This window comes from Arachis stenosperma, chromosome 5 (genome assembly GCF_014773155.1).
Source record: "Arachis stenosperma cultivar V10309 chromosome 5, arast.V10309.gnm1.PFL2, whole genome shotgun sequence".
Lineage (NCBI taxonomy): Eukaryota > Viridiplantae > Streptophyta > Magnoliopsida > Fabales > Fabaceae > Arachis > Arachis stenosperma.
In genome coordinates this window covers 128,468,899-128,496,372 of record NC_080381.1, presented here as the reverse complement: position 1 = coordinate 128,496,372, position 27,474 = coordinate 128,468,899, and the positions used below count along the sequence as shown (strand labels likewise).

Here is a 27,474-nt window from a genome sequence, read left to right as displayed (position 1 = left end):
TCCACGCCGTCCGGTCGCACCGCCGTCGCGCCGTGCTCATCCCGCCGCGCCCCACCGTGCCTCGCCGCCAGATCCGCGCCTCACGCCGTCACCCATGGAGCCACGAGCTGCGCCGGTCACCGCTGCTTCGCCGCCGCACCGCACCGCATCAACCCACCACCACTTCTTCTTCTTCTTTTTCTTCTTCTTGTTATGTGAAATCTGTGAATTTTCTGTGAAATCTGTGAAATTTTTGTTGAAATCTGTGAATTTTCCGTTGATGATGATGATGATCGTGAAGAGTGGGTGAGGGGTGGGGGGTGAAGGAGTGGGTGAGGTGAGGGTGGGGGTGAGGTGTTGAGGGGTGGGGTGGGGGAGGAGGCAGTGAGGGGTGGCGGGTGAGGTGCGGGTGGGGGTGAGGTGTTGAGGGGTGGGGGAGGAGGCAGTGAGGGGTGGCGGGTGAGGTGAGGGTGGGGGGTGAGGTGTTGAGGGGTGGGAGGGGAGGCAGTGAGGGGTGGCGGGTGAGGTGAGGGTGAGGGTGAGGGTTGAGGGGTGGGGGTGAGGTGAGGGGGTGGGGGTGGGGGTGGTGGTGAAGGTGGTGGTGGTGTCTGTGGTGGTGGTGGTGGTGAAGGTGAAGAGGAGAATGATGATGATGAGGGGTGGGGGCAGGGGGGATGGCGGGAAGGGGAGGAGGGAAGGGAGGGGGGAGGAGGAGGAGGAGGGGAAGGGGAAACCGGGGGTGGGGTGGGGGCAGGGGAGGGGGAGGAGGAGGGAAAGGGGAAACCGGGTGTGGGATAGGGTGGGGGCAGGGGTGGGGGAGGCGGGAAGGGAGGGGGGAGGGGGAGGAGGAGGGGAGGGGAGACCGGCGGTGGGGGTGGGGGTGGGGGTGGGAGGGGGGTTAGGGAAGGGAGGGTGGTGGTGGTGGTGGTGGTAGGAGAATGATGATGATAAGGGTATTTTAGTCCAAAAATTCGGAAAAGGATGATTTTAAAGCGTTTTTAAACGTTGAGGATGATTTTAATAAAAAAAAAAGATCGAGGACGATTTTGATTTCGACCCCAGACCTTGGGGACGAAAAAAGTACTTATCCTATAGATTAATTTTTAACTTATTGGATATCATGAAAAACAAAAGAAATATATTTATACCTAAATTTTATTATTTTTTTTGTTCTCATAACTAAATTTTTTTGGATCTGTCACTAATTACATGATACCATTTGACAAAACTTGGTATTCAAGCTAAAGTTGCAAACCACGTTAAAAAGGTTGTTTCGTTAGGTGAAAAGAATGGCTCTTTAACTTTAAGGTAAGCTTCAATTTCTTTTCTGTTGTTTACTATCTTTTATATATGTTGTGTAATTGAGTACATTTACTGAAGTTCAAATAATTGGATGTGGCAGATTATTTCAGCCTGATATTGTTTTCGTTGAGAAGGATTCATGGTTTTTGAAAAAGAATGGAGTTTTCAATATCTGGCAACTAGATTGAAAATAAAATGGTCATATGATGAAGATACTGCAAATGATCCTTCTCGCAACTAATATTAGTAATGCCGAATTTGATAAGTTTAGTTATTTATTTTATCTTAAATTTTTATATTAGAGAATTATTTATTAGTTTGATAAGTTTGTAAATTTATTATCTGATATTTAATATAAATTATATTTAAAAGTTTATTTGTCTTATTATCTATATTTTATATAAATTTTATTTCTATATTTAAATGTTTATTTGAATTAATTGTCTATTATTTTTCAAATAAAAAAATAATTAAAAAATATGGCTATTAAATTTAACGATAAAGTTGTCGCTTTTGAAATTTAAAATAGACAAAAGAAAATAAATTATAGACAACGAACTTGTCGGTACGTATTTTAATAATTAAATCGACGGCTCTTTTATTAATTTTAATAAATCAAATATCGACGGAAATGTTGTCGATTTTGTATAATAATATTAACGGCAAAATTGTCGATTTTATTAAGTAGGTAAAATTCTCAAACTCATATTATAGACGGAAAAATTGCCAATTTTAATGAATTATTATTGACGGCCTGGTAAGCGGTCGATTTTATTAAAATTTAAAAAAATTGACAAGCTTAATAGCGACCTCATCCGCGGTCAATTTTACTATCGATTTTTAATATTATCGACAGTCTAGCCGTCGATTTTAACGGTATTTCTTGTAGTGGGTCAATATAGTTGAATAATTTAAAGGGCTTATAATTCTATAGTTATTTTATTTATTTATGGGTGAATTATTAAAATAATATTTAAAAGTTTATACTATTAGTAATAAGAGTAAAGTATCGTTTTTGTTCCTAACATTTCGGATAAGTTCCAAAGTTGTCCCTAATGTTTAAATCGCCCTATTTAAGTCTCCAACGTTTCAAAATTGACTCAATGTTGTCCTGCCGTTAGATATCTGTTAATAGAATTGGCAGCAGGATAAAATTGACACGATTTTAAAACGTTAGGGACTTAAATAGGACGAAACGTTAGGGACAAAAACGATATATAGAAATAAATTTTAATTTTATCCTTCAATAATTTCAATCTTTTATGGTACATAGTTATTTAAATATTTTTTTATCACATCTAAGTAAATGACACTTGATCACATTACTTTCATTCTAAATAAATTTATTTTTTTATAATTTTACTCTTAAAAATTTTTAATCATCATGCAATATTTGTAGAATGACTAGAATTACATTACTTTATTGTATATATGTATCATTTTTTCCCACAAGTTTATGTACTAGTCATTCTACAAATATTTTATGATGAATAAAAATATTTAAGAGTAAAATTATAAAAAAATAAATTTATTTAGAATAAAAGTAATGTGATTAAGTGTAATTTACTTAAATGTGATTAAAAAATAATTGAATAACTATGTACTGTAAAAAATTGATATTATTGAAGGATAAAATTAAAATTTATTTCTATATATCGTTTTTGTCTCTAATGTTTTCATCATATTTAAGTCCCTAACGTTTCAAAATCGTCTCAATTTTGTTCCAACGCTACTTCTGTTAACAGATTCCTAGCTAACGGCATGACAACATTGAGTCAATTTTAAAACATTAGGGACTTAAATATGACGATTTAAACGTTAACTTTAGGACTTACCCTAAACGTTAAGGACAAAAAGATACTTTACTCTAGTAATAATAACCTTAAAAAATATAAATGAAAAATAAACTTCTAAATGAGTTTTAAAAACGACAAAGATAAAAATTATTATATTTTTTATAAGTTCAAATAAATTTTGTATTAACAAATAACTTGTGTATTTATTTAAATTTTTGCGAGAATATTTAGATAATTATTTATAAGGTGCATACAAAAAGTAGAGACAAAAACTTATCTTTAGACTTTTTTATTTTTAATTTTTTTTAATATTTGACATAAAATTACTAAATATTAAGGATGAAAATGTATAGACTTTCTAATAATACTCGTATAAAGAAGTACAAAAATTTGATCTTTAAAATTTTTTAAAAAAGATTTAATATTTGATTATTTTTACTACGTCTGAGAAAAATATTCAGGTAACATTTAGTAGTTTAATTTACCCTTTATTTTGTAAAATATCGAACATTAAAAGACTTTAATTTTATGAACCAAATTTTATGAATTGAGCCTACATATTGCGGCTAGTGTGCTCCAGTCCAAACAGCTTTAGTTTCCGTCTCAAGTTGTTTCAAAGCAAAAGTTAAAGTAGCTAGCTTGGTCAAAGAAATGCGACATTATTCTAAGTTCTAACATCAACCAACGTTGCCCTTTTAACTTGTCCAAAACAAATGTAAGGAGTGACATCATGATAACTGATAAGTGCATTGAATTGAATTATTTCCCGTTTTGTAAGGTGTAACACTATTATTGTGGCCATGCTATATAAATAGCCATACTGCCATACCATCTTCATATCACAAACATACAAATATTACCAAGTTCAATCCAACTTCCTAATTTCATTTCTGTCCATTGAATCTTGTCCTTTATTTCATTTATTTTCCCTTAATTGATTAAATCTATTATCATGGCAAGCACACCTAGCATTCCATCTCACATGAAAGCTTGGACCTACTCTGAATATGGTAACATTGAAGACATTCTCAAGTTTGATCCTAATGTCCCTGTACCAGAACTCAATGATGATCAGGTTCTCATTAAGGTTGTGGCTGCAGCTCTTAACCCTGTTGATTATAAGAGGGCCCTTGGAAATTTCAAGAACTCCGACTCTCCCTTGCCGGTAATAGAATTATCTTAACTCGACACCAAGATAGTTTTAAAGATTTACTTTTATTATAATATAAAATATTTTATATAGTGATTCTATTACATCAAACATAATATATAATTGAATACAAATATAATATATTATGTGAAAATTAAACCTGTAAGTTAAAAAGTTTGGGAAACAACGTTGTACTATCAACACTTTTGCAATCAATTTAAATCTAAAAAAATAAGAATATCTCAACCTCAACAAAAAATATTCAAAATTCAGACTTCCCCTGGCTATGACGTTGCGGGTGTGGTAATGAAAGTGGGAAGCAAAGTGAAGAAGTTCAAAGTTGGAGATGAAGTGTATGGCGACATCAATGAGAATGCATTGAAGAACCCAAAGGCCATAGGGTCACTAGCAGAGTATACTGCAGCCGAAGAGAAAGTGCTGGCTCACAAACCCTTCAATTTGAGCTTTGTTGAAGCCTCTAGCCTCCCTTTGGCAATCATCACTGCCTACCAAGGCCTTGAAAGAGCTTCTCTTTCTTCCCAAAAATCTATCCTTGTTCTTGGAGGTGCTGGTGGAGTTGGAACTCATGTTGTTCAGGTTTGGTAAATTCTATTATTACAGTACTCCTTCTATTTCATAATGTTTATGTTTTGATCATATAACTTTCTCATATCTAATAAGCTCAAAACTAGCTGTACTTACTTTCCCAGGAAAATAATAGTTAAAAATAGTTAAATCACATCAATTTAATTAAATATATTAAATTATTTAAAAAAGTTTAACTATTAATTTTTTGCATAAAAATAACTACATACGAGCTTCTACTATCTACTATATATCTATATCTATAATATATAAAAGACAGATCAATATTAAATATATTTTACCATATATATCTTTAAATATAAAATATTAATTATTTTGTTTAATTTTATATTTATTAATAAGATTTATTTTGATACACTATTAGTGTAGAACAATTTTACATGTGCATGTAATCACCTAACGCCATATTATAAAAAAATAACTACTATTTTTATTGATTGCATGAATGATTATCAAAAGGACGGATATAATTGTACGAACATGTAAATTTTTTTACACTGATAATGCGTTAAAATTAAACTCTTGCTAATGATATTATATATATTTGATAAATAAAAATATGAGTTAATCTACTTGTTTGATGAGGCAGCTTAGCAAGCATGTGTTTGGAGCATCAAAGGTAGCAGCCACAGCCAGCAGTGGCAAATTGGAACTATTGAGAAATTTGGGAGCAGACTTGCTTATTGACTATACCAAGGTCAATTTTGAAGATCTTCCAGAAAAGTTTGATGTAGTGTTCGATGCAGTTGGTAAGTTGTTTGAAAAATCCGAACTATTTATATCAATTACACTATAGAAAACTAATTAAAATCATGAATGTTTCTAAAAACAGGTCAAAATGAGAGGGCATTGAAAGCTATCAAAGAAGGGGGCAAAGTTGTGACAATAGTAGAACCTGAAATTCCTCCTGCTATTTGGTACTTACTCAATTCAGAAGGTGTTGTGTTGGAGAAATTAAAACCTTACTTGGAGAGTGGGAAGATCAAGCCAATAGTGGATCCTAAAAGTCCTTTTCCATTTTCTAATGTCGTTGAAGCATTTGCTTACTTGAAGACTCATAGAGCCACCGGCAAAATAGTCATACACCCCATCCCATGAACATAAATTCATTATTTATTAAGATATCCATGTCTCTGTGTTCTTAGTTAGTTTCCGTTGTTTTGTTGTGGCTATGTAATAAAAAGGAAAAGAGTGTGGGTTCCTGAAGCTCCATTTACTAAGGTTGTTTTAACTATCCATTTGGTTTGTGATTTGGATACCTAATAAGCAATGACAAGTGCATTGTATATTATTGATTATGGGGTTAAAAAATATTTATTATATACAAACATCTAATTGTTTATTGACAAGTTGCAATTGATGAATGACTCTTAAACTAGCTTGGAGTAAGGCTTCATTAGATTTTTGGATGACAACTCTCAACATCTTATCGTCTACTTGAGTATTTAATTAGATTGATCTTTCGTCTTAACTTTTTTTTTAGGGCATTGCTAGGACTTACCCCAACATTGGAGAGAAAAACGACAATTCACTAAAAAAAACGAACATGGAGAATAAGATAAGCATTGACATAAGTACTATTAAAAGTATATTGATAGAGATTGGGATTGGAACTTAGGAGATTAAAGTCAATATTACATATAGTGATTAGAGAGAAACTAAAATTATAATTGAGACATAAAATTGTAATAAGTTTAATATTTCTTAAAAATAAAGATACAACAATTAAAATTTTTGAGAAAAAAATTGAAAGTTTAATAATAATTTTTTAATAACTAAAAATATTTTAATAAGTATTCTCATTTTACATGTATATTTATTTTGAACTAAATAAAATATTAACTAAGATATAACTATATTTTACACCAAACATATCACAGAAAGTTAATATCTCAATTTCAAGTTCTTCTTGAAATGCAATGTAATAGTTATGGTGAAGCTAGTGAATTGGGTTGGGTGGGATGGGTAATAATCTATGAAGCGTGGACACTTTGTTGAGTTGTCGTGTTCGTGTGTCGGACACATTTCGGACACAATAATGACGGACACTCGTTCGATATGCGTATCTGCTGTATCCAACCGTGTCTTAACAATTTAAAAAAGAAAATCTTCTCCGGACACGTCTGAACACACCTAAATATCATCACGTGTCAGCGTGTCCAATCTTATTGTTAACATGTATTCTCAAAATAAGTTTAGATATAATATATATTATTATTTATTAAAATCAAAATTATTTTAAATACTTCATATAATTAAAATAAGACATTAAAAATAAGTAAAAAATTTAATTTATATTTTAATATCAGTAAGAATCAAAATATCTATTACAATTTATCTTTAAAATACTTTATATTTTATATGTATGTGTGTCCCTATTTCATGTAAGATTTAAAATTTGCGTCTCGGCATGTATTTGGAAGAGCTTAAAAGCGAAAACAACACAAATAGCCAACACAAGAACAATATGAAAGTACTCACAACACAACATGGCAGCATCTATAAGAAGCAAATATAGCAAGTAAAGCAATAACAAGAACACAGCAAAATTTTAAGGTGGAAAACCCCGTCAATGTGAGAGGTCAAAACCACGGGTCGTCCAGACCAATGAAATTGCTCCACTATAATCAAATGAGATACAAGAAAGTCTGAAACAAAGCACAAACATGTGCATATAAGCATCCAAAACATGAAAGCACCAAAGCTCACAAATAAGAAGCAAGAAGATGAAATATACCCAAAAAAGAAAGATGATGTCGAAGCCAATTTCTTCCTCTACGGATCTCCAATTAAAATCTTCACTGTTCAGAATAAAGAACAAGACATCAAGAATCTACATCCCAAATTTCACGTGGATCCAACGGTCAAAGAATGAGAAACTGCTGATCCAAGGTTGTTACTCTGTCTAAAAAATGAGAAACCTAATTTCTCTCTTGTGAAGACAATTTCTCTCCATGAAATTCTCCAATGAACATCTCCACCAACCAGAATGAAGAACAAGATGATAGGAACATGCAGTTTAACCTTCAAGCTGATCCAACGGTGAAAAATTGAGAAATTGCCATTTGAAATTTACTGCTTTGCGCAAAAACGAAAATTCTATTTTTCGCCTTCTTTCTCTCTTTGGTGGCTACTATCTTTTTCTCAGATGACCCCCAAAATTTGAGTTAGGGTTGTGGCACAATGCGTGCAAAGAATAACCATCAAAATTATGGGACGTTATACATATTGTTTAAAACATGCCTAAGAGATTGAATCTTGATGCAAAATTTGAGAACCATATTCCAAAAAAAATGAGACATTGTTATTTTTGAAAATTGTTAATTTGTTTACGAGTATGTAGTTTCCTGGATTTTGTAAAAAGTGTTATTAGCTGTTAATAAAAAAAAATTAGAAGAAACATACGTACTCCCAGGGCCGGATCTATAGGAGGCCGAGTAGTGGTCTCGACACCCAAAATTTTAAGAAATTGTATGAGAGACGTGTTTAAAATATAAAAAAAGAATTTATATAATTTAATAATATTATATGTATTATTTTTCATTATGTGATGGATTTATTAGTTTAAGTTTTTTAGTCACCAATATTTTTGACTTAACTAATTTAATATTATAGCCTGAAGTCTTTGTTACGTTTCAGATTACTTTTTTACATAATAATTTTTATATTTATGTAAAAAAATCATTCATTTTTCGTATAAATATGTTTAATATTTATATTATTAAATTAAAAATAGCTTATGTAATTATATTTTAATAATTACGTTAAGTATTTTAGATATTATTTTTTTGTAAAAAAATATTGATTTTTCTTCAAAGACTACCACATTGTTGTCTACGACAGCAATATACCGGAGAGAGAAATACTGATTTCGATGAAATGAAATTCTTAGAATAATATTCGTTAAAATCACTTTTAAATAGATAATTAGTTAATTACTCAAAAATTATAATATTATTTTTAAGTTTATTTAATCTTTCTTTATACTTCTTTTAGTATATTTTTAATATAATAATTTTTATAAAACTGTATATTAGTTTGTTAAAATTTTCTGAGTAAAAGTTAATATTTATTTATTAAATTAAAAATAACTTCTAAAATAATGTTGTTCATACCCTGGCCCAATAATGAAGGCCCAGGTCCAAAAGAAAGGCTTAGTCCAGAAGATTGAGCCTTACTACGCACCGACTTGGTGTCAACAAGTCGGTATTGACTACGATTTGTCTTAAAGAAGTCGGGCACGAGATTAGCTGGCAGGTAAACACTCATTCAAATGAGTAACCGCCCCTAAAATCTCTCTAACCACTTCTTCGAACCATATCTTAACCTCCCTAAGATAAAGGGACGGTTAGCATCCTAAAAATATGGCACTACTCCAACGGTGGTTATTGGCTCACCACTATAAATACACTGACACCCCTGAGGTATCTCTAAGCCCAATACTCTCTAGACCTGCTCACACCCTTGCTAACTTAGGCATCGGAGTGTCTTTGCAGGTACCACCCCCATTCACTCACGAACACAAGTCGGAAGGAGGCTCCAATGCGCAAACCAGCTCGGAAGCCACCATCCGGGGACGATTGGGCCAACCAAAGCCATCCATCTTATTAATCTCCGGTTACCCACCGTAACAAATGTATTTATGCAGTTTCTATGAATACTCTCAATAATCCTGATTTGTTTACTATTTTGGATTCTAGCTTTTGACTAATCGTGTTTTGATTATTGTTTAGGATTAATTTCTTATTCAATTTATCAAGTTCAATAGGAACAATAATGGTGAATTCTACCCAACCCCCTCTGAAATAGTATGTAAGTTTTTCTCAAAAATGTGTCATATTTTAATTGGTAATTATGTCAACTATAGTTGGGTTATTCTGTAATTTATAATTTCAGATGGGTAATTGTAAAAAATTTTAAAATGTTTAAATTCTACCCCGTTAATTGAAGCACGTTCTCAGGCAATCTCTTTCATCATTCTTTAACGTGTCATTGAATTCCTATGGCTCGTAATTTCTCTGTTCTTCCCAGTATGGCCAGCGCCGACTTCATTTCTATTTCTTGTCCTCTCAGTGAATCCCCTTTTTTTGGCCATGACACATGAATCACTCCGTACCAACATCAACATCGTTAATGGTTAGTTCAGTTATTAAATTTTTAATTAAAAAAATATATTTTTATTTAGTTACATGATAGAATATATATTCATATGTAAAATGTACTATCACAAAATAAATCTATTCAAAATAATTAAAAATATATTTAAAACCATGAACATATAAATATAAAAATAAAATTTGTTCTCTAACCAAGTTAACATATTATTTATCATACATAAATTTTTTTAAAAATAGATATATTATTAAAATTAGTAATACAAATTTAAAATAATAAAATTCAACATATATTACTGTATTTTTAATAATATTTTTTTTAATTTACAATTTATTAGTAATTTATTATTTAATTAATAATAAAACAAATTATTTTTATAAAACATTAAATTTTGTATTATCTTAGAGAAGAGACCAATATAATAATTTAAACAATAAGGTAAAAATAAAATTCTAAATAAAATTATTTAATATTAAAACTTTTAAATACAAATATACTATGTATAAATACTTAAAAGATAAATATAAATATATGCATAAAATATATAAAACAGATAAATTGGGAGTATTCATAAAAAATAAATAATTATTTTTGCCTTCTGTATTTATTTTAAACATATGTTTTATATATATATATGTTGAATATGTATACAATTTATTTTTGTATTTAAAAATTTGAATATTAACTATTTTTTATTTAAAATATCATTTTTATATTAATTTTTAAACTGATTTATTGGTCTCTTCTTTAAGATTATACAAAAAATTATTTCTCATAAAATTAATTCTTTTAACATTAATTAAATAATAAAGTACTAACAAATTGTAAATTAAAAAAATAAAAATAGTATAAAAAATACTTTTACAAATATTGAATTTTATCATTTTAAATTTTTGTTATTTATTTTAACAATTTATAATTTTTTAAATAATTTATGTATGATAAAAGATATATTTACTTGTCCAGAGTAAAAATTTTAAAAATATATTTGTATATTCCTCATTTTACATTCAAACATATTTACAGAAAAATATAATCATCGTTCATTGTTCTTTAAAAATTTGTTGTAAACAAAATTAATTTTTCGTAACAATAACATGCTAATGTTGAAAAAAATCTACGGTTAAAGGCAGAAAATTATTAAATAGCGTCCCATTTTAAGTTAACCGAAAAAATTAATTACTCATAGACCTTTTATTGTGGGTTACGTGAACTGGGTTGGGCGATTGACACACGCAACTGAACTCGGTGTTTACTTCATGTCGAATCAGCGTCCATCACATGCCTGTAGCAACGACTATCACCGAGGTGAGCGATAGACACCAGAGAAGTGAACGCAGGTCTCCTCGTGAATTACATTTTTGTTATTTTTTATTAATTTGTTTTGTGGCTTTGTTTTTCTGTACAATTAAATATTTTTAATATGAACCTAAGGAATATTGGCCCCACTACTAAGACGTATAATACACACAGATAGGGAGAAAAAATTTTAACTTAAATAATTAACTTAATATTAAAATATTATTTTATTTTTATTTCAAGAAGATAATAGTAAAATATACAAAAAATTGTTAATAAATATTTTCGGGCAAATTTGTAATATAATAATTAGATGATTTTTGAAGGATATTATACTCATTTAAAGGAACTTGGAAAATGATTTCATTAATTAACTTAGCTGTAGCAGTCAAAGGGTCGGATGATAGTAACAAGAAAGGAATTAAATTTCTTATAAATTTTTTGAAAATGGAACGACAATTCGGTCAGTTAACTTTAAATCGGCTCTGCTATTATACTTTTCACCGGTTACCGGCAAATATTTTTTTTCTAGGATTTCTTCAATCGGCCTGGCTATATATCCATTGTGTGCGTCAGACATAGAAAAGTAGCAATCGTCTTTCACAGTGAGTGATTCCCACCCGTAATTTTTTCCACACTCATTACCCATGAACACCGGAAAGTACAGGCTCTATGCTGTGCGCAGGGGTCGTATTCCAGGAATCTACACTAATTGGGAGGACTGTAAAGAACAAGTTAATGGCTTTCCAGATGCAGAATTCAAGGGTTTCCGCCTGCTGAGAGACGCCCAACATTGGTTGGGAGTAGTTGATCAACCATTGACAGTAATCCCACCTCTGAAGCTACAGTATGGAGTTCAAACTCAGACGGGACTGTTTGAGCAACCGGTCTCTTTATCCAAACACTTCGACTCCATGCATGTCGGCTCAACTGTGGGTGAGTCATCATAGAAAGCATTTGTTCCTTGTTCTCAGATTCCAGAAGGTTTTGGTGCAACTGTTGGTATGATTACGCCAGTGGTTTCTCCTTTCCATTTATTTTTTCCGTCTATCCTGGCATTGACTGACTCTCAGTGTTTGTCATTGTCATCCGTGTTCAGGACCGAACATTGTTCCGGAGAACTGTATTACTCAGTTTGCTGTGTTTGAAGACTTGGAGGTCTATCTCATTCGTCTCTGCTGCCAAATGAGGCTTGATTATCCGGTCTTTAGCAGGCGTGAGTTTTTCTCCGACACTGGTGAGTTGCTTCATGGCTACTGGGTGACACTGCGATCACAACAACGAGATGTTAGCTGGATCGTCGAGGGAGGGTTCTCTTCGGATGAGCAGACCGCAAGACAGGACGCTTCATTCAAAATGTTGGGGAAGGTGCTATCTTTTGTGGGGAAGGATATCCACGACTACAACTACAGGAACGTCGCCGCCTTGAGAGTGCGGGTTGAGGAACTGGAAAGGCAACTGCGAATCTCCGTTCAACAGCGACTCCGGGATCTAGAACACGAGAACCGAAAACTTATGTCTGATCTTCAGAAGTATAACGACTTATTCGAGACTTGAATGAAGGGTTTACTATGTTTGCAACTATCCACGATTACATTTCAGCAGATTATTGTTAAGTCTTTCTCCGTAACTGATGTTTATATTTAGTAGTCATTCCTGTTTACGTTTCTGTTCTGTTAACGTCAACGGAATTGCTTGAATCTTTGTGAAGGGTAATGTTGTTGTTGGGGTTTAGGGTTGGTTTCCGATGATGTCCACGGAGGCTTAACGAACTCATTATGCAAGTGTTCAGTGTAATCAGATATTGTCGTCGGGTTTGTCAGTTAATATTAATCACTGTTAATTTATTTTTGTTAACGCAAAGAAACAGAGGCAAGCCGTACTTAAAAATAGGGACCCCCGTATTAGTCCTCTAATAATGAATTTACTTTACTAACCCAGGAACTCCACAGTGTAATGCAAGTACTAGGACACCACAAAATTTTTTGACTATTTATATAACTCCAAATTTAAATTAATATAACTACTTTTCGTACCATAAAGTCGGGTATAGACTGCTACGACTGCCATAGGATATCAGTAACCTATCCGGTGGGAAGGAAGGTATTGTTTCTCTTGTCTAGTCAAACAGACGTGAATAGGCGTGCAGATCCAGCGGGTAAAGGTTGAAGTTTGGTTGGGTAAAGGGACGGCGACTCCATACATTGCATTTGAAGTTAGTTCCAGCGTTGAGTGAATTCTCCCTTGTGTTGTATTGTTCCAGAAGAGGCCCACAAATATGATGTCGTTCGGCCCATTAGGGTCAACATTCCAAAAAAGCCCCTGAATAGGATACCCAAATATTGGGTTCACTATGCGTTATATCAGAAGAATTCGGCCATTGTTTAAGACGTTACGTAAATACAATTAAGTATAGGGTTCATGTTTTATTAGGCACACGTGTTTCCTGCTTACGAGCTGTGATGTAATTGGGGTTCTTCTTAAGCACACTTCTGACCTTACCCACTGTACCTTTACTCTATTGTTCACTTGGTTGTACTGTTCCGGATGGAGTTACGCAAAGAGAAGACCGTTGAGGAAGCGGTGAAGCGTCCCAGGAGAGGAACCAAGGATGAATCAATGGAGCCTCTGACCACCGTAGACGATGCAGTCAGCGGTGTCACTGATCATACACAGGTATGACAATGTTGTTCTTTTTGTGCAAAACTGAGGTTCTTTTATACTTTCGCTTTTTATCACCCGTTTAAGTTGCACTTACACGTGGAAAAGGTGACTTGCTTCCCTTCTATCAACATTGTCCAGAAACCATCAACCGGAGATAACATGATTTTGGGGATCCTAACGACGCAAGCGAACCAAATACAAGCCTTAACGGCAGTTGTGGCACAGCACGGTCGAGTGCTAGAACTTCTGTCATCTTTGAATGTACCTGCTTCTTGTGACAAGAAACCGACGATGGATCTGAATCTAAACTTGCATCCCTCAGGAATGGATATTTTCCGAAAGAGTGGAACACCCCAAGAGCCGGTGAAAGAGGAGGTGGACGCCGGAACGCTCTCGGGTGAAGCTCCCACACGTCAACAGTGTCCTCCTCCAAAACAAGCAGACGTTGTCCGGGGTTTCTCGGCTCAAACGGCTACAAGGATGTCCAGGGTCAACAAGGGAAAAGCTGGAACTCCCCAACCAGCACCACAACTCAACTTACAGGTATTTTGTTCTCCAAATAATTTTCGTTTCATGTTATTTTTAGTTTTTTTTTTTAATTTGAGAAATTATTCGTCGCATTTGAATACACATGTATATGCTATGTACTTCATTTCAGAGAAAGCTTTCCTTTAAAGATGAAGGGAATTCCTCACAACACATGATAAGAAACATAAGGTCAACAGGTCCTGGCTCTCCATGGACATTTTACACACACCGGAGTGCGGACATTAAGTCAGAGGACATTCCAAAGGTACATGAAACACTGCATGGAGACCCTGAATGAACATTCATTTGTTTGTTTAGAGTCAAGTTGTTTACTTTTCATCATTCGTGTCGAACGGAAGAAACATTTTCGGTCTCGAATAATTTAATTTTTTCGTGTAGTTCCTTTGGACAAATTTTTGGCCTCTTTACGTTGGGTTTATGGTGGCATATCTGGCAAATTTGGAATTTGAAATTTTTGTTAAACTTTGTTGCCCAACATTTGCATGTCAAGTATTTATACTGTTGATATTTAGGGGGCCACTACTCCATCGTGGGTCCTAGATGGATTCAGTTATAGTCTCATAGTCTGATGGAATGGTTTCCTTATTATTATTTTTTTGTTACAACATGATCTAAATAAGTTGTGTTTTTTTTTTTTTGTTTACTATGTACTCGACCATTTGCAAGCCCAATTTGGTTACCCTTAATGTTTACGGGGCCAGTACTCCACGTTGGGACACACCTGGCCCTAATAGAAACCAATAGCCTTCTCATACTCTCATGGAATGCTTGCGTTATTAATCAGTATTGTATGGATCGCTTTATTTTTTTTTTTAAAACCTCGGTTGTTTACCGCCAAAACTGTGAATAGTCTATATCTTCCTGTACAAATAAAATAATCTTTCGGACGTATGTTGTGAACTCTTAATGCTATATTGATGTTGGGCCCCGAGACTAAGATACTTAACAAAATTTATTTCCTCTACTCCAACACCGTCATCGTTAAGCAGTGCCTGGACCTCTCATTCTGGCCGCCGCCAGGGATGCGGTTTGTTGGCCACGAACTCGCTGTTATAGCCTACATCTTCGGCAACGGCCTACCACCGAGGTAAACAGTTATATAATTCGGGTTATCTTCTTGAATAGTAACAATGATTTTTAGCATCAGAAACAAGTTTCCCCATTGACGGCGGTTTTCTCCTCTTTATGTCGAACTGTCAGCGAAATCCTGGTGGAAAATGAACATTGCACCGGAAATAGGGAAGCCCTGTGGACATTGCGCCCGGGAGAGGAGGTCGTTGACGACGTAAGCGCCGCCAGCTTTTTAATTTTGTCGCAGCAAGATTACACTATTTCAGATTACATTCGTTAATTGTTTGCGGCTAAATTGACCCACACGTAGGTTATCAACCTTGTCGTAGCAATGGTTTTGTCAAATAAGGCTGAGAAACAACGGTGGTGGCTACCAACCACCTTTGCGGTGAGTTTCTTAACCTGTTAAATTTCGTTCCTGCAAAATGTTGTGAATTAATTTTTGGCATGGAAACTCATTCATCATTATATTTCCCTAAATGATAATTTTTGCAGCAAATAGCTAGTAGCCCAGGCAACCACTGCAAGGCAACTCTTGATTACATCGTAGCAAAGTACATGGGTTTCGCCGACAATTTACTGAAGGTGGTACTACTTAGACCTAAGAAATTTACTTCCATTTTACGAAGTCGTAATAGTTGCAATCTGAATGCATATGGTCCCTCTTGATGCAGATTTATGTTCCTCTCCACATGGGACACCACTGGTATTTGATGATTGTTGACATATGGGATGAAAATTTGATTTATCTGGATTCATTCAAGTCAACTGTGGAGCGACAGGCTCGAATAGATCAAATGCTGAAAGTCGTGAGTTACGCTAACATATTATTCTCGTCGAATTTTCCGCTGATTTTCCTAATTTTTTCTATATTAATTTATTTATAGACGTTATTCTTGTGATATAATGACATGACTGGCCTTTCAACAATAAGCAAAATTGGTTCCCCATATCTGCGTAAATTTTTAGATGCATCCCACCCGTGGTTATAACAATATCTATGTCACGAGTCACTGTAGGCTCGGTTACTTGAGCTGTTGTTGTCGGATACGTCTTTATACGAGTGTAAGACGAATGTGCCGAAGTCTATCTCCAAGTTTAGGGTCCACGAGCCACAGATTTCTCAACAGGCTGCCGACTCGTATGTTGTGAACTCTTTATCAGTTTTCAGTCTACCGTCGTTACTTTATTCGATATAAACTTCATTTCTAATTCTTGCAGCAATGACTGCGGAGTTTGGGTTGCAGAGTGGATGATCCAGTACGATTTATGGGCATCTTATGACCTTCAGGTTGAATAATTAAGCACTTCAGTGAATGCTTTCTTTGATATAAATGATGTAGGTATTAATACATGTGGTTGTAATAAATCTATGTGTTACCATCGTGTGTATGCCTAACAGCTTATCAATGAACACACCAGAATGACCATTGCTGTTGATCTAGTTATGGGTGAGCACAACCCAATCTCCGAAGAAGTTCAAGAAAAGGCTGTTCAATTCTGGGACAGGAATATGATATGCTCTTACTTGAAAGGAGCTAGACCACGGAAGAGGACCCATAGTCCTGTGGGGCCACTGAGCCCCTAGGTTTGATGTCACTGATAGTCTAAAATTTTTTGGGTTGTTGAATGCAGTATGGAATGCTTTAATGGATCACTGGTACTACGAATCGGTCTGTGTTCGACACTTTTGTAGGTGCTAATTTTTTTGACTCAATATGACCGAACCACAATCAGGGTACAACCAACCTTGTCGTGTGACCGCACCTTTTGGGGTAACATTATTTTGCGTTAAATGCATCCACTGAGATCTGGTTTGCTATAAATTTTTTGTGCCCATACATGAGCCTGATGAAATTTTTTGGATTGTAATTGGTGGTCACTATTGTACTCTTTATGTCAAAGTCATCGTATGGGATGATGTGAATGTGCCTCTGTAGATACAAATTGTATATGAAATGCTATTCCATATTCAGTAACTACACTTGTACTTGCCGATGAAAACTAGTCCAAGTGATTGGACCAACCTCCCGAAGAATAACTAGTTTTAATATCACATATGTTAACAACCCATGGACGTGGAAAACATTAGCGAATGAAATACTTACTCTATGGTATCCTGGACCAAAATTTAACCATTTATAAAGATTGTAATCACAAGTCGCGGTTGAATGTTCACTGCCTACGTTGCTTCATTAAAACCTTTAAACATTTTGACTTACCACCGCTTGCACTAAAACTGAAATAGAACATGCCTGCTTTTTTTTTGGTCTTGAATAGAACACGCCTGGGTAAAAACAATTGAAAGTAACTTACGATAACAGTATAGTGTCAAATAACAAGATTGGCATAATAAATGCTAGTTGACCTGTCAGAATATGAAAGACTATCAAATGTTTTGTTACGCCTTACTATTCCTAGTCCTACTATTGGATTCATTCAACTCATCATAATCCTCAATGATATATCAAAGAGACCTATTAAAAAAGGCCATTGCTAGGGTGCTGAAACAGTTTTTTTTCTTCTGGTGCTGAAAGTATGTGGCACTTCATAATAGAGGACACGTGCCTTTGTTGTCGCTAAAGTGCCAGACAGTTGCTGCGCCAAAGCTGATGGTGATCAGTTGATGATGGTTGCCCAAATTTTGGTTAGATGATAATGATGGGAGTTAAATTAATGGGCCTTTTTTTGGAGATCCAGCAAGTTTTTGGAGTTCACCTTTAAGTGTGGCTGTTTTTTTTATGTATTATTGAAGCCAAAAAAAGTGAGCATAATATTTGACATTAATATCCGTTTTTGTTTAACGTTTTGGACCATGAAGAATATTTTTGGGCAGACAACTGAAATTGGATAATGAAAAGACTCTTATGGTAATAATAAACAAATAAAATATAAAACCCAAGAAAATAGATAATAACAATAATAATAGTTATAATATTAAAAAAAAAAAGACAGCTCTAAAGTTAAAGATTTATGGTACAAAGAAAAAAGGTACTTCTTACTGTTCTATGGTGTTCAAAGTCCATGTTATTTTGTTATAAAGAAAGTTAATAACTTTTATTTTTCTGAAAAAAGAATATTTAATTTAGATATTTATTTTTTGAAGGTAAATAAAATTTAATTTTTAAATTAAATAAATTGAAAATTTTAAATAGTAGTATTATGAATTTAAATATAACTATTGAAAGTCTATGTTAAATTGAAAAACTATGTTTAAATTAAAAATATTTTAAAAATATGTTTTTTTTGAATTTATTTAAATCGATATAATTCAAGTTATTAAATTTAAATTTTGATATTTGCATTAAAGCGTTTGTTTAATATTTAAATGGTATATTATTTAATTTTCAGTTCAGTAATAATGAATTATTGATTACTTTGTTTTAGGAATAAATAGTTTGTAAATACTGCTACTTATATTTTTCAATTTATGTTTAAACTCATAATACTATTTCTTAAAATTTTTAATTTATTTCATTTCAAAATAGAAAATAAGTAATCTGAAAGAATTAAATATATAAACAAATATTCATTTTTTTAAAAAAATAAAGATATTAATTTTTTTCCCTTCCAAAAAAAAAACTCCAAAACTAAATAACATGGACTTTACAACAACATGGATCAGTAAAAAGCATTTTCTTCCTTTGTACCCTAAATCCTTAATTTCAGAGGTATCTTCTCTTTTTTTAAAATTTAATTATATGTATCGTTGTTGTCTCCAACGTTTTCGTTCTACTAAAGTCTCTAGCGTTTTAAAATCGTTTAAATTTCGTCCCGCCGTCAAACATGTTAACGGATCTGTAATGGCAGGAAAACATTGAATCAATTTTGAAACGACCGAAAATTAAGTAGGACGAATAAAACGTTAAAGACAACTTTGGGACTTACCCCAACATTGGGGAGAAAAACGACAATTCACTAAAAAAAACGAACATAGAGAGTAAGATAAGCATTGACATAAGTACTATTAAAAGTATATTGATAGAGATTGGGATTGGAACTTAGGAGATTAAAGTCAATATTACATATAGTGATTAGAGAGCAAAACTAAAATTATAATTGAGACATAAAATTGTAATAAGTTTAATATTTCTTAAAAATGAAGATACAACAATTAAAATTTTTGAGAAAAAAATTGAAAGTTTAATAATAATTTTTTAATAACTAAAAATATTTTAATAAGTATTCTCATTTTACATGTATATTTATTTTGAACTAAATAAAATATTAACTAAGATATAACTATATTTTACACCAAACATATCACAGAAAGTTAATATCTCAATTTCAAGTTCTTCTTGAAATGCAATGTAATAGTTATGGTGAAGCTAGTGAATTGGGTTGGGTGGGATGGGTAATAATCTATGAAGCGTGGACACTTTGTTGAGTTGTCGTGTTCGTGTGTCGGACACATTTCGGACACAATAATGACGGACACTCGTTCGATATGCGTATCTGCTGTATCCAACCGTGTCTTAACAATTTAAAAAAGAAAATCTTCTCCGGACACGTCTGAACACACCTAAATATCATCACGTGTCAGCGTGTCCAATCTTATTGTTAACATGTATTCTCAAAATAAGTTTAGATATAATATATATTATTATTTATTAAAATCAAAATTATTTTAAATACTTCATATAATTAAAATAAGACATTAAAAATAAGTAAAAAATTTAATTTATATTTTAATATCAGTAAGAATCAAAATATCTATTACAATTTATCTTTAAAATACTTTATATTTTATATGTATGTGTGTCCCTGTTTCATGTAAGATTTAAAATTTGCGTCTCGGCATGTATTTGGAAGAGCTTAAAAGCGAAAACAACACAAATAGCCAACACAAGAACAATATGAAAGTACTCACAACACAACATGGCAACATCTATAAGAAGCAAATATAGCAAGTAAAGCAATAACAAGAACACAGCAAAATTTTAAGGTGGAAAACCCCGTCAATGTGAGAGGTCAAAACTACGGGTCATCCAGACCAATGAAATTGCTCCACTATAATCAAATGAGATACAAGAAAGTCTGAAACAAAGCACAAACATGTGCATATAAGCATCCAAAATATGAAAGCACCAAAGCTCACAAATAAGAAGCAAGAAGATGAAATATACCCACAAAAGAAAGATGATGTCGAAGCCAATTTCTCCCTCTACGGATCTCCAATTAAAATCTTCATTGTTCAGAATAAAGAACAAGACATCAAGAATCTACATCCCAAATTTCACGTGGATCCAACGGTCAAAGAATGAGAAACTGCTGATCCAAGGTTGTTACTCTGTCTAAAAAATGAGAAACCTAATTTCTCTCTTGTGAAGGCAATTTCTCTCCATGAAATTTTCCAATGAACATCTCCACCGACCAGAATGAAGAACAAGATGATAGGAACATGCAGTTTAACCTTCAAGCTGATCCAACGGTGAAAAATTGAGAAATTTCCATTTGAAATTTACTGCTTTGCGCAAAAACGAAAATTCTATTTTTCGCCTTCTTTCTCTCTTTGGTGGCTACTATCTTTTTCTCAGATGACCCCCAAAATTTGAGTTAGGGTTGTGGCACAATTCGTTCAAAGAATAACCATCAAAATTATGGGACGTTATACATATTGTTTAAAACATGCCTAAGAGATTGAATCTTGATGCAAAATTTGAGAACCATATTCCAAAAAAAATGAGACATTGTTATTTTTGAAAATTGTTAATTTGTTTACGAGTATGTAGTTTCCTGGATTTTGTAAAAAGTGTTATTAGCTGTTAATAAAAAAAATTAGAAGAAACATACGTACTCCCGGGGCCGGATCTATAGGAGGCCGAGTAGTGGTCTCGACACCCAAAATTTTAAGAAATTGTATGAGAGACGTGTTTAAAATATAAAAAAAGAATTTATATAATTTAATAATATTATATGTATTATTTTTCATTATGTGATGGATTTATGAGTTTAAGTTTTTTAGTCACCAATATTTTTGACTTAACTAATTTAATATTATAGCCTGAAGTCTTTGTTACGTTTCAGATTACTTTTTTACATAATAATTTTTATATTTATGTAAAAAAATCATTCATTTTTCGTATAAATATGTTTAACATTTATATTATTAAATTAAAAATAGCTTATGTAATTATATTTTAATAATTACGTTAAGTATTTTAGATATTATTTTTTTGTAAAAAAATATTGATTTTTCTTCAAAGACTACCACATTGTTGTCTACGACAGCAATATACCGGAGAGAGAAATACTGATTTCAATGAAATGAAATTCTTAGGATAATATTCGTTAAAATCACTTTTAAATAGATAATTAGTTAATTACTCAAAAATTATAATATTATTTTTAAGTTTATTTAATCTTTCTTTATACTTCTTTTAGTATATTTTTAATATAATAATTTTTATAAAACTGTATATTAGTTTGTTAAAATTTTCTGAGTAAAAGTTAATATTTATTTATTAAATTAAAAATAACTTCTAAAATAATGTTGTTCATACCCTGACCCAATAATAAAGGTCCAGGTCCAAAAGAAAGGCTTAGTCCAGAAGATTGAGCCTTACTACGCACCAACTTGGTGTCAACAAGTTGGTATTGACTACGATTTGTCTTAAAGAAGTCGGGCACGAGATTAGCTGGCAGGTAAACACTCATTCAAATGAGTAACCGCCCCTAAAATCTCTCTAACCACTTTTTCGAACCATATCTTAACCTCCCTAAGATAAAGGGACGGTTAGCATCCTAAAAATATGGCACTACTCCAACGGTGGTTATTGGCTCACCACTATAAATATACTGACACCCCTGAGGTATCTCTAAGCCCAATACTCTCTAGACCTGCTCACACCCTTGCTAACTTAGGCATCGGAGTGTCTTTGCAGGTACCACCCCCATTCACTCACGAACACAAGTCGGAAGGAGGCTCCAATGCGCAAACCAGCTCGGAAGCCACCATCCGGGGACGATTGGGCCAACCAAAGCCATCCATCTTATTAATCTCCGGTTACCCACCGTAACAAATGTATTTATGCAGTTTCTATGAATACTCTCAATAATCCTGATTTGTTTACTATTTTGGATTCTAGCTTTTGACTAATCGTGTTTTGATTATTGTTTAGGATTAATTTCTTATTCAATTTATCAAGTTCAATAGGAACAATAATGGTGAATTCTACCCAACCCCCTCTGAAATAGTATGTAAGTTTTTCTCAAAAATGTGTCATATTTTAATTGGTAATTATGTCAACTATAGTTGGGTTATTCTGTAATTTATAATTTCAGATGGGTAATTGTAAAAATTTTTAAAATGTTTAAATTCTGCCCCGTTAATTGAAGCACGTTCTCAGGCAATCTCTTTCATCATTCTTTAACGTGTCATTGAATTCCTATGGCTCGTAATTTCTCTGTTCTTCCCGGTATGGCCAGCGCCGACTTCATTTCTATTTCTTGTCCTCTCAGTGAATCCCCTTTTTTTGGCCATGACACATGAATCACTCCGTACCAACATCAACATCGTTAATGGTTAGTTCAGTTATTAAATTTTTTATTAAAAAAATATATTTTTATTTAGTTACATGATGGAATATATATTCATATGTAAAATGTACTATCACAAAATAAATCTATTCAAAATAATTAAAAATATATTTAAAACCATGAACATATAAATATAAAAATAAAATTTGTTCTCTAACCAAGTTAACATATTATTTATCATACATAAATTTTTTTAAAAATAGATATATTATTAAAATTAGTAATACAAATTTAAAATAATAAAATTCAACATATATTACTGTATTTTTAATAATTTTTTTTTAATTTACAATTTATTAGTAATTTATTATTTAATTAATAATAAAACAAATTATTTTTATAAAACATTAAATTTTGTATTATCTTAGAGAAGAGGCCAATATAATAATTTAAACAATAAGGTAAAAATAAAATTCTAAATAAAATTATTTAATATTAAAACTTTTAAATACAAATATACTATGTATAAATACTTAAAAGATAAATATAAATATATGCATAAAATATATAAAACAGATAAATTAGGAGTATTCATGAAAAATAAATAATTATTTTTGCCTTCTTTATTTATTTTAAACATATGTTTTATATATATATGTTGAATATGTATACAATTTATTTTTGTATTTAAAAATTTGAATATTAACTATTTTTTATTTAAAATATCATTTTTATATTAATTTTTAAACTGATTTATTGGTCTCTTCTTTAATATTATACAAAAAATTATTTCTCATAAAATTAATTCTTTTAACATTAATTAAATAATAAAGTACTAACAAATTGTAAATTAAAAAAATAAAAATAGTATAAAAAATACTTTTACAAATATTGAATTTTATCATTTTAAATTTTTGTTATTTATTTTAACAATTTATAATTTTTTAAATAATTTATGTATGATAAAAGATATATTTACTTGTCTAGAGTAAAAATTTTAAAAATATATTTGTATATTCCTCATTTTACATTCAAACATATTTACAGAAAAATATAATCATCGTTCATTGTTCTTTAAAAATTTGTTGTAAACAAAATTAATTTTTCGTAACAATAACATGCTAATGTTGGAAAAAATCTACGGTTAAAGGCAGAAAATTATTAAATAGCGTCCCATTTTAAGTTAACCGAAAAAATTAATTACTCATAGACCTTTTGCTGTGGGTTACGTGAACTGGGTTGGGCGACTGACACACGCAACTGAACTCGGTGTTTACTTCATGTCGAATCAGCGTCCATCACATGCCTGTAGCAACGACTATCACCGAGGTGAGCGATAGACACCAGAGAAGTGAACGCAGGTCTCCTCGTGAATTACATTTTTGTTAGTTTTTATTAATTTGTTTTGTGGCTTTGTTTTTCTGTACAATTAAATATTTTTAATATGAACCCAAGGGATATTGGCCCCACTACTAAGACGTATAATACACACAGATAGGGAGAAAAAATTTTAACTTAAATAATTAACTTAATATTAAAATATTATTTTATTTTTATTTCAAGAAGATAATAGTAAAATATACAAAAAATTGTTAACAAATATTTTCGGGCAAATTTGTAATATAATAATTAGATGATTTTTGAAGGATATTATACTCATTTAAAGGAACTTGGAAAATGATTTCATTAATTAACTTAGCTGTAGCAGTCAAAGGGTCGGATGATAGTAACAAGAAAGGAATTAAATTTCTTATAAATTTTTTGAAAATGGAACGACAGTTCGGTCAGTTAACTTTAAATCGGCTCTACTATTATACTTTTCACCGGTTACCGGCAAATATTTTTTTTCTAGGATTTCTTCAATCGGCCTGGCTATATATCCATTGTGTGCGTCAGACATAGAGAAGTAGCAATCGTCTTTCACAGTGAGTGATTCCCACCCGTAATTTTTTCCACACTCATTACCCATGAACACCAGAAAGTACAGGCTCTATGCTGTGCGCAGGGGACGTATTCCAGGAATCTACACTAATTGGGAGGACTGTAAAGAACAAGTTAATGGCTTTCCAGATGCAGAATTCAAGGGTTTCCGCCTGCTGAGAGACGCCCAACATTGGTTGGGAGTAGTTGATAAACCATTGACAGTAATCCCACCTCCGAAGCTACAGTCTGGAGTTCAAACTCAGACGGGACCGTTTGAGCAACCGGTCTCTTTATCCAAACACTTCGACTCCATGCATGTCGGCTCAACTGTGGGTGAGTCATCATAGAAAGCATTTGTTCCTTGTTCTCAGATTCCAGAAGGTTTTGGTGCAACTGTTGGTATGATTACGCTAGTGGTTTCTCCTTTCCATTTATTTTTTCCGTCTATCCTGGCATTGACTGACTCTCAGTGTTTGTCATTGTCATCCGTGTTCAGGACCGAACATTGTTCCGGAGAACTGTATTACTCAGTTTGCTGTGTTTGAAGACTTGGAGGTCTATCTCATTCGTCTCTGCTGCCAAATGAGGCTTGATTATCCGGTCTTTAGCAGGCGTGAGTTTTTCTCTGACACTGGTGAGTTGCTTCATGGCTACTGGGTGACACTGCGATCACAACAACGAGATGTTAGCTGGATCGTCGAGGGAGGGTTCTCTTCGGATGAGCAGACCGCAAGACAGGACGCTTCATTCAAAATGTTGGGGAAGGTGCTATCTTTTGTTGGGAAGGATATCCACGACTACAACTACAGGAACGTCGCCGCCTTGAGAGTGCGGGTTGAGGAACTGGAAAGGCAACTGCGAATCTCCGTTCAACAGCGACTCCGGGATCTAGAACACGAGAATCGAAAACTTAGGTCTGATCTTCAGAAGTATAACGACTTATTCGAGACTTGAATGAAGGGTTTACTATGTTTGCAACTATCCACGATTACATTTCAGCAGATTATTGTTAAGTCTTTCTCCGTAACTGATGTTTATATTTAGTAGTCATTCCTGTTTACGTTTCTGTTCTGTTAACGTCAACGAAATTGCTTGAATCTTTGTGAAGGGTAATGTTGTTGTTGGGGTTTAGGGTTGGTTTCCGGTGATGTCCACGGAGGCTTAACGAACTCATTATGCAAGTGTTCAGTGTAATCAGATATCGTCGTCGGGTTTGTCAGTTAATATTAATCACTGTTAATTTATTTTTGTTAACGCAAAGAAACAGAGGCAAGCCGTACTTAAAAATAGGGACCCCCGTATTAGTCCTCTAATAATGAATTTACTTTACTAACCCAGGAACTCCACAGTGTAATGCAAGTACTAGGACACCACAAAATTTTTTGACTATTTATATAACTCCAAATTTAAATTAATATAACTACTTTTTGTACCATAAAGTCGGGTATAGACTGCTACGACTGCCATAGGATATCAGTAACCTATCCGGTGGGAAGGAAGGTATTATTTCTCTTGTCTAGTCAAACAGACGTGAATAGGCGTGCAGATCCAGCGGGTAAAGGTTGAAGTTTGGTTGGGTAAAGGGACGGCGACTCCATACATTGCATTTGAAGTTAGTTCCAGCGTTGAGTGAATTCTCCCTTGTGTTGTATTGTTCCAGAAGAGGCCCACAAATATGATGTCGTTCGGCCCATTAGGGTCAACATTCCAAAAAAGCCCCTGAATAGGATACCCAAATATTGGGTTCACTATGCGTTATATCAGAAGAATTCGGCCATTGTTTAAGACGTTACGTAAATACAATTAAGTATAGGGTTCATGTTTTATTAGGCACACGTGTTTCCTGCTTACGAGCTGTGATGTAATTGGGGTTCTTCTTAAGCACACTTCTGACTTTACCCACTGTACCTTTACTCTATTGTTCACTTGGTTGTACTGTTCCGGATGGAGTTACGCAAAGAGAAGACCGTTGAGGAAGCGGTGAAGCGTCCCAGGAGAGGAACCAAGGATGAATCAATGGAGCCTCTGACCACCGTAGACGATGCAGTCAGCGGTGTCACTGATCAGACACAGGTATGACAATGTTGTTCTTTTTGTGCAAAACTGAGGTTCTTTTATACTTTCGCTTTTTATCACCCGTTTAAGTTGCACTTACACGTGGAAAAGGTGACTTGCTTCCCTTCTATCAACATTGTCCAGAAACCATCAACCGGAGATAACATGATTTTGGGGATCCTAACGACGCAAGCGAACCAAATACAAGCCTTAACGGCAGTTGTGGCACAGCATGGTCGAGTGCTGGAACTTCTGTCATCTTTGAATGTACCTGCTTCTTGTGACAAGAAACCGACGATGGATCTGAATCTAAACTTGCATCCCTCAGGAATGGATATTTTCCGAAAGAGTGGAACACCCCAAGAGCCGGTGAAAGAGGAGGTGGACGCCGGAACGCTCTCGGGTGAAGCTCCCACACGTCAACAGTGTCCTCCTCCAAAACAAGCAGACGTTGTCTGGGGTTTCTCGGCTCAAACGGCTACAAGG

General features: G+C 33.4%; 1 protein-coding gene across 1 annotated transcript; it reads left to right on the top strand.

The window, feature by feature from the left end:
• The first annotated feature begins 3,934 nt into the window (after positions 1-3,934).
• Positions 3,935-6,127, top strand: LOC130982985 (2-methylene-furan-3-one reductase-like). The gene is made up of 4 exons (XM_057907143.1): positions 3,935-4,242; positions 4,501-4,824; positions 5,423-5,582; positions 5,666-6,127. Exons 1-4 carry the CDS (start codon positions 4,030-4,032, stop codon positions 5,929-5,931), a joined length of 963 nt encoding a protein of 320 aa, XP_057763126.1. The 5' UTR covers positions 3,935-4,029; the 3' UTR covers positions 5,932-6,127.
• Positions 6,128-27,474: the final 21,347 nt, after the last annotated feature.

Coding starts and splice junctions, on each gene's coding strand:
- LOC130982985 (XM_057907143.1), top strand. CDS start 4,030: ATGGCAAGCACACCTAGCATTCCATCTCACATGAAAGCTTGGACCTAC. Junction 4,243..4,500: donor ACTCCGACTCTCCCTTGCCG/GTAATAGAATTA, acceptor TTCAAAATTCAG/ACTTCCCCTGGCTATGACGT. Junction 4,825..5,422: donor TTGGAACTCATGTTGTTCAG/GTTTGGTAAATT, acceptor TTGATGAGGCAG/CTTAGCAAGCATGTGTTTGG.